The 8768-nt window shown below is 44.4% G+C and overlaps 1 protein-coding gene across 2 annotated transcripts in view; it reads right to left on the minus strand.

Moving 5' to 3' along the window:
• Window positions 1-610: 610 nt before the first annotated feature.
• Window positions 611-8768, minus strand: part of LOC116101625 (zinc finger protein 419-like) — an 8881-nt gene continuing 723 nt past the window's right edge. The window contains exons 2-5 of one of the 2 annotated variants that reach the window (XM_031385327.1): window positions 7008-7037; window positions 5463-5589; window positions 4717-4803; window positions 611-2877 (exon numbers count right to left, since the gene is read on the minus strand). In XM_031385327.1, the coding sequence (XP_031241187.1) occupies window positions 1955-2877; window positions 4717-4803; window positions 5463-5589; window positions 7008-7037 (1167 nt within the window). In that variant the 3' untranslated portion in view covers window positions 611-1954. The remainder of the gene's footprint in view (window positions 2878-4716; window positions 4804-5462; window positions 5590-7007; window positions 7038-8768) is intronic. The other variant, XM_031385329.1, reaches the window with a different exon arrangement.

Genomic DNA, 8768 nt, shown 5'->3' on the forward strand with positions numbered 1-8768 from the left:
TTTTTTTGACACAGGTTATCTCTATGTAGTCCTGGCTATCCTGGAATTCAATATGTAGACCTTGATGACCTTGAACTCACAGACATCTGCTGCCTCTGCCTCCTGAGTGCTGGGACTAAATGCCTGTGCCATCATGCCCAAGACAATATAGTTACTAAAATTATTAGAGTGAACACTTCACGACTTGGAAAATGTCAGGATGTGACAAACTGGCATCTGATATGCTGCAGGAGGAAATCTGAAACACATAGATTTAGAATAAAATCTAATAACTTCTTAAAAACGTAAAACATGGGTTTCAGAGAGGGCTCAGTGTGTAAGTCCTCATGCTGCCCTTGTAGAGGACTAAGGTTCCATTTCCAGCAAACAGACTGGTTCACACCTATCTGTAACTCCTGTTCCAGGAATCCAATGTGTTTGGGGGGGGCTCACAGGCATCAGTTATGCATTTAGTATTCATACATATGTGCAGCCAAAATACTCACATATGAAACAAACAACAAACACCTAAAACATATGGGCTGCATTCCTATGTAAGAGCATAAGGTGCTACACAGAGCTGGTCCCCAACAAAAGTAGTGACACTTAGGAACGCAATAGTCATGAAGACTTTACAGTAAGTGATCATTTATCCCAGGGACTGCAATATTCAGTGAGAAAAAAAAAAGGGCAACTAATAGAACAAACAACAACAAAAATATGTCTTATTTAAACAGAGGTCACTCTCTTCCTTCCCCATTCAAACTCAGTAACATGGAGACTCCACTCCACACAGGTGCTTCCTCTTGCTAAGTCCCCTGAAAGCATTAACTTCTTAGGAATAAGATGACAATAATCCTTATCTTGACTCCATGTTATTCTTTGATGAGTAATTTTCAATGACTGGCTCCCTCACAAAAGCCACTCTCAGAACTTCTCTGCTCAAAGTCACGTTCACTAAGGCTCAACAAGCTTGGTCAATGGCTGAACTTTCCTCTATGTTCTCTGCAGTCAGTGGCTGAAGCTTTCTCTATGTTCTCTGCATTCACAAACCTCTCTGGGTTGTGTCTGTGTTGCTAATAAGAGCAGACTTTGCTCTAAGGTTTCCCCAGAATCAGTGGGTTCATGATGCATCTCTGCACTGTGGCCTCTTCAGTTAAATATGATGGAAGTGTGGGTGAAGGCTCCCCACATTTGAAGCACTCTTGACTTTTGTCCAGTGAATATCCTCTTGTGTAGATAGGGTAGATCATGGAAATGATTTCCCATGTTCATTGCACTAAACACATATACTCTATTCAGTGTGGAGCCAGTCCCGTAGCAAAACACTTTGCCACATTCTTTGTACTCATGACGCTTCGCTGCGTAAAATCCCTGATGTTAAATGAGGCTGCATCCCACACACACTACACATAAAAGCCTTTCCTCTACTATGAACTTGTTGATCTTTGATGAGGTGAGTTTTGTCTTTTAACACTTCCCAGATTCACGACATTCAAAAGGCCTTTCCCATGCATGAGCTTGGACATGATAAACAAGGCTGGATTTTTTTTTCGTAAACAATTTAATGCATTTGATATATGTTTTAGTTAGGGTTTCCATTGTTTTGAAAAGACACTATTAGCAAGGTAACTCTTATAAAGGGCAACATTTAATTGGGGCTGGCTTACAGTTTCAGAAGTTCAGTCCATTATCATCGTGGCAGGAACCATGGCTGCATGCAGGCAGACATGGTGCTGGAGGAGCAGAGGTTCTACATCCTGGTCCGAAGGCAGCCAGGCAGAGACTCTCCCACACTGGGTGGAGCTTGAGCACTGGACCTCAAAGCCCATCCCCACAGTGACACACTTCCTCCAACTAGGCCACACCTATTCTAAGAAGGTCCCATCACCTAATAGTGTCACTCCCTATGGGCCAAGCATTCAAACACATGAGTCTAAGGGGCCAAACCTATTCAAACTACTACAGTGTACTTCTATGGCTTTTCTCCTGTATGAACCCGATAATGATATAAAAGACTGGATCTGTTCATATATGACTTGCCGCATTCAGTGCATGTAAAAGGCGTCTCTCCTGTGTGAACTCGCTGATGAGCAACAAGGAAGCAGTTGTGCTTGAAGGTTTTGCCACACTCACTGCACCTGAAAGGCTTCTCTCCAGTGTGAATTCTGCAATGCCTGATGAGAAAGGCTTTTTGGCTGAAGGACTTCCCACACTCGCTGCACTGAAAAGGCCTTTCCCGAGTGTGCACTCGCGCATGATAAATGAGGCTGGATTTCTCCTTGAACGCTTTGCCGCATTCACTGCAGCTGTAAGGCTTCTCCGCAGCATGAACTTGAAAGTGACGTGTAAGATTGGATCTGGTCATATATGATTTCCCACATTCGGTGCAGGTAAAAGGAGTCTCTCCTGTGTGGACTCGCTGGTGAGAAACGAGGGAGATATTATGCTTGAAGGATTTGCCACACTCACTGCACCTGAACGGCTTCTCTCCAGTGTGAATTCTGAAATGCTTGACAAGAAAGGCTTTTTGGCTAAAGGACATCCCGCACTCACTGCACTGAAAAGGCTTTTCTCCAGTGTGTATCATCCGGTGCCGATTGAGGTGGGATGTGCTAGTAAACGTTTTGCCACAGTCACTGCATATGCAGTTCTTCTTCTCACTCTGAATGGCCTCTCCACTCTCAGTGTTCCTGGGGACGTCCCCAACAGTGTAAGTCACCTGATGCCTGAGAAGACCCGAGGAGGTCTGGAAGATGGCCACATTGTCTGTGCTTAGCAAGGGTGTCTCAGCACAGCACAGCATTTGCTGTGGCATAGTGGTTGAACTGACAGCTCCTTCTGAAGACAGATTCTGCTCAAAGCGGGATATTTCACTCTCCACTTTGATCCAACAACCTGAACACAGAGAAATACCGATGAGTGGCAATGTAAACCGTCAAGTGACAGACAGACAGCACCTATTACTAATGGTGATCTGAGATTTCTCACAGAACAAAGGGGCTAGTTTAGGGCAGACAGGGCCTGTTACCATACTGAATTTGTCAAGATCTTATGTTCTAGGGACCTTAGGAACAGCAAGAACACAAGCATGGAGTAAATCACAGGGAGGAGTGCTAGGAACGGTAACACACTTTTTCCTCACCAATAGCTTTCTGCAACCCTCAGCTGCTGGACATTCAAGACACAGTGCAGAAGGTTGTCTAGACCTGTATGACATGGTAACTAAAGAACCTGCATTTGAGGATTGCCCTAAGTATAGGGCATGGTAGAGGAATTTTAATCTAGCAACATGGCTGTTCTGGCTGGAATACAGACACTCTTATAGGACACATTTTTAATCCAAGACACTGTAGGTAAGGTTAGTTGGTAGAAGCAGCAGCCATGTTGGAAAGTGACTTCTAATTGAGGGGCAGACAAAGTGAAGAATCAGAGAAATATTTGACTAAATGAATCAGCGATAGGACAGGAAAGTGAGTCTACTGCAAAGCAGACAATGTATTCAGATGTAGTTTTTACCGGAATAGTTTGAAATACAGGTTGCAGAGAGAACAAGCTAGACACAGGTGAAGACAGAATGAGCCAGAGAATGAGAAGCCAGAAGATTAGAACAGATTGCTAGAGTTCCTTTGAGGCCAAAGAGAGCAATTCAGTCAGAAGCTAAAAGAAGCCAGTTTGAACCAAAGGATTTTCAGCTGGAATAGCTAAGTTGACCATCCTGCCAGAGTTCAGAAAGTGCTAGAACAGGTGAGCTTATTCAACAGTAAGTCTTAGAGGCTGAAACCACTCTAGGCCTTGATTAGACCATCCTGCCAGAGTTTCAGAAAGAGCTAGAACAGGTGAGCTTATTCAACAGTAAGTCTCAGGAGTCTAGCATGGCTGTCCTATGAGAAGCTCCACCCACCAGCTGACTCAGACAGATGCAGACACCCATAGCCAAACAGTGATGGATGAAGCTTGGGGACTCTTATGGAAGAACAGGAGGGAAGATTGTGGGCCCTGAAAGAGATAGAAACTCCACAGGAAGTCCAACAGAGTCAACTAAGCTGAACCCTTAGGACTCTCAGGACTCTCAGAGACTTAACCATCAACCAAAGAACATACACAAGCTGGACCTAGGCCTTCCCACAAATAGGTAGCAAATGTGCAGTTTGGTCTTTATGTGGGTCTCAAACAACTAGAATGGGGACTATCCCAAAAGCTGTTGCCTGTATGTGGGATATGTTTTTCTACATGGGCTGCCTTGTCTGGTCTTAGTGGGAGAGGATGTGCCTATCCCAACAGATAGAGACATTGAAATGCCAGGGTAGGGGGATCCCCAGGGGGACCCCTACCTACTCAGGGGAGAACGGGGGATAGGGTAAGGATTGTGGGAAGGGGATGTAAAGTGAATAAAAAAACTGTCCAGAAAAACAAACAAAAACAAACAAACAAAAACCAGTAAGTCTCAGGCTGAAACCACTCTAGGCCTTGATTAGATTGTACAGAGGCTAGACGCTTCCAGAGCTAGGCCTATGTTAGCAGTTGGAAGCTCACTGCCTCTGAGATGACAATTACATCAGGTGAATAAGAGTTATATTTATAGTGCACACCAACACAATAAAGGAACAGCTATGTTTCACAGGGTTGCAAAGCAACAGGCAAGACAGACTAGACTGACACCCAAGGGATAGTTCTGGTTCAGAATTAATAGCTTCAAACATCAAAACCACTACACTCTATGTACCTATAACATACCTGGAGTCAGGAATCTTAGTGCAGGCACAGAGGGCTCAGCCCAATACTCTAGCTGAGTGATGTCATGGATCCCAGAAGGTATAAGTCCTAAAGTACAATGATATAAAAAATGAGAGTTCTCTACTAAGACTAAGTGATTCAGCCTATACAATAGACAAGAAAAAAAAGCCTAGTGAGGATAATCCTGGTAAGGGTGTCTTGCAAAAATTAAATAAAATAAAAAAATAAAAAAAGTAATGAGCTCACCAGTGCCACAATTCCTACTATATTCAGACATAAGGCATGCCACCAGAAGTACTTGAGTCACAAAGATGTCAAATATTTACAGTGTCAGCAGGCCACAGAGAAGCCATCAGTGTTAAGACTCCTAACCCTAGGCCAGGTGTGGTTGTGCAATCCATTAAACACAACACTAAAAAGACAGAGCAGGAAGACCTTGGCAAGTCAGAGGAGAGCCAGGTCTACATAGTGTGCCCAGCACAGCTAGGATTCTAAAGATAGAACTGGTCTCAAACTATACCCAAAAAATCCTAAGCCCAAACTGATTCCTGTGTGCCTTTGCTGCAATTGAGAAAGACAGAGCTGTTGTGAAACAAGCCTTGGTTTTCAACCTGTATTTTATACTCCAAGACAGTGGGGGAAAGACTGGGTGTTCATAGGCCAGCTCTGAGAAAGATACAGCTCTCTCAAAAAGAAAAAAAAGAAAGCCTACATAGACATGCTCTGACAGGATGGCAGGGTCTTACCCAGTGAGGACACTAGTGTGAAGATCTCTGTCATCACAGTCTGGTACAGGAGCCTTTGAGAGTCATCAAGCAGTGTCCATTCCTCCCAGGAGAAGTACACAGCCACATCCTCAAAGGATAAACAGCCCTGCACATGGGGAAAGGTTGAATTTATATGAAGCCTCCTTGTCAGGGACTCTTGGTATCCTTAAGTCATTCCCACTTAGCTTCCTACCTCAGAGGGTACCAGGCTGTGAACCTATTCTATTGATAGCCAGTCTGTCCTTGAGCACTGACCACTGTGCTCATCACTCAGCAACAACAAGCAAATGAACATGCTTGGCTTAGTTACTTTTCTATTACTGTGAAGAGACACCATGACCAAGGCAACTTATATAACAACGAGTTTATTGGGGCTTACACCTCAGAGGGTGAGTCTGTATCCTCCAAGGCAGGGAGCATGGATGCAGGCTCACACAGCACTGGAACAGTAGCTGAGAGCTTACATCCTGATCCATAGGTAGTAAGCTAAGAGAGTTAACTGGGGATGAGAAGAGCTTTTAAAACCTACAAGCCCACCCCCAGTGACACATCTCCTTCAACAAGGCCATATCTCATAATTCTCCCCAGACTTTTCACCAATGAGGACCAAGTATTCAAGTCTATGAGCCTCTGGAGGGCAGGTTCATTGAAACCATCACAGCTGGAGTTAATCCAAGATGGAAGAATGTCCCTCCTTTCAATCTGAGAATTTACATGGACTCCTCCCAAGTGGAAACTTGTAAGAATTGAGCAAACAGGGACATCTCATAAAAATACCGAGGAGGCAGGAATATCCATTAAGTCTAAAGAACAATGAGCTCCACCAGTGAGAGATAACCAACTCATGCTGTAAACCTATGTTCTGGAAGGGTATAAAAAGTGTGTGCTTTTCTTCCTCAGGGTCACCTTTGCCTGAATGAGGATGACCCCAGTATATTGGATTATTAAAAACCTCATGCAGATTGCAGTGATCTCCATCTCTGTGTCTTTGTGAGTGGGATGACATCCTGGACATAAGACTCGGCTCTCTGAATCTTACAAACTCACATGGATTCCTTCCAATCACCTGTCTCACACAGACTACATTTGGGTTCCTGTTGCCCATTCTGTCCCTGGAAGGAAGGCCAGGAGGCCATCTGTACATGACCTCATGGCACACACATCAGTCTTCACACTGAGCTTCCATTTCCACCTCAGTACTCAGGCTCAGCCCTCACCTGCTGTGCTACTCCAACTCCTATCTTCTGCTAAAACCAGCAGACCTCATGCACGCCTGAGCATTTCTCAGCATCCCCAATCCATTTCACTTCCAGTCATCCTCTAATGTCACCACTGGAACTTCAAGACGTCTGAATCTTCAGCCAGTGGTTACCATAAAGGGAAACCTGGCCATGCAATCCCTGCTGTGGATGTGGGGACCTTTCATTCTGAGCATGTGCCAGGGAAATCCAATGGAAGGACAGAGAGTTCCGGGGGACACGCACGTTAAGTGAGGAGTGTGATTCCTGGGCACCCTCCACTTACCTCTTCCTGGTTGTCAGGTTTCACTGAAACCTGTAGAAAAACAAGGCTGTGAGTAACAAGCAGGAGTGCTGGCATCCCAAAGGCTCACCCAAGTCCCTTCTCATCCATGCAGTCGGGTACCACCAAGTGCCTCCTGAGCTCTATCCCTGAATAGTACCTCTTCCTGGGTGACCTTGGACAAAGAATCAACCTCTTCAGTTTGTTAGCTGAGGATAAGCATGGCAGCCTTTCTCACTTACTGCTTTACTGCTGTGAAGAGACACGTGGCCAAGGCAACTCTTACAATGTAAAAGAAAGCATTTAACTAGGGGCTAGCTAACAGTTGCAGAGTGTTCATCCAGGAGGAGCATGGTGGGGAGTAGAGAGGCATGGGACCAGGGCAATGCCTGAAGACTTTACATTCTGGTCTACAGGCAGCAGTCACACACACACACACACACACACACACACACACACACACACACAGGATCAGGAGGTGTGGGCTTCTGAAACCTCAAATTTCACTCCCAGCCACACCCTTCCTCCAACAGTACCTTACCTCCTAATCCTTTCAATTCTTTTCAAACAGTTCCACACCCTGGTGACTAAGCATTCACATATCTAAGCATATGGGAACCATTCTCATTCAAACTAACACAATTTCATATTCCAGAAATAGAATCATAGGGCTGGAGAGATCACCTCTATTGGTGTGTCTGAAGATAGTGAAGGTGTACTCATATACATAAAATAAATAAATCTTGAGAGAGAGAGAGAGAGAGAGAGAGAGAGAGAGAGAGAGAGAGAGAGAGAGAGAGAATCATAGTCTGAAACTCAGTCCTATGTGTCAAGTCCTTGGTACAGGCTCTTCCTGTGCACACGACTAAAGTTTCTTTCCAAAGTTTTACAAACTGGAACACATGGTTTCAAAATGTAGTTTTATCTACCCACATTGAATTAAGACTTTGGAATTAGCCAGGCATGATGGTGCAGGCCTTTACACAACATTTGCAAGGCAGAAGCAGGCAGACTTTTGCGCATCTGAGGCCAACATGATGAACATAGGCCAGCTAGAGTCTTGGTGAGTCTCAGTGGGGAGATAGCTAATACAGTAGACTTTACTCAAATGCTGAATGCCATAACATAATGGTGAAATCTTTTAGTAATACTTAAAAATTAGTAATATTGTTAGTTATAATTACTAATATAACAGCAATATTATTTAAAAAATAAAATTTATTTATTTTTAATTTAATTTTTTTTTTCACAGCTACACTTATCTCAGCAGCAAGTTTTTAAAATTCATTGGAAAAGTAGGAGAGGTTGGCTCTGATTAGGGCACTTCCACCATTTACAGACAACCAGAGTTCAGTTGGCAGCCGTTACCCGAAGGGGACACTAACCCACCAGAAGATGAATCTCTGTGAATTCAAGGCCAGCCTGGTGTAAAGCGTGAGTTCGAGCCAAGATTAAAAATAAATAAATAAAATAAAAATAAAACAAAGGGTCCTTTAATCTCATCACTTGGGAGTTAGAGATAGAAGGATCTCTTTGAGTTTGAAGACAACCTGGTATACATAGAGTTCCAGGACAGCCATGGCTACAAAGTGAGACTTAGTGTGAGATAGAAGAGGGGAGAGGAGAGACAGGAGAGAAGAGAAGGAGGGAGGGGAGAAGGAGGGAGGGGAGAGAGAGAGAAGAGAGAGGAGAGAGGGGAGAGAGGGGAGGGCGGGAGGGGAGAGTGGAGAGGGAAGAGGGAAGGAGGGAGAGCGCGAGCCCACC

The sequence above is a fragment of the Mastomys coucha genome, unplaced genomic scaffold, assembly GCF_008632895.1.
Source record: "Mastomys coucha isolate ucsf_1 unplaced genomic scaffold, UCSF_Mcou_1 pScaffold21, whole genome shotgun sequence".
In the NCBI taxonomy this organism is placed as follows: domain Eukaryota; kingdom Metazoa; phylum Chordata; class Mammalia; order Rodentia; family Muridae; genus Mastomys; species Mastomys coucha.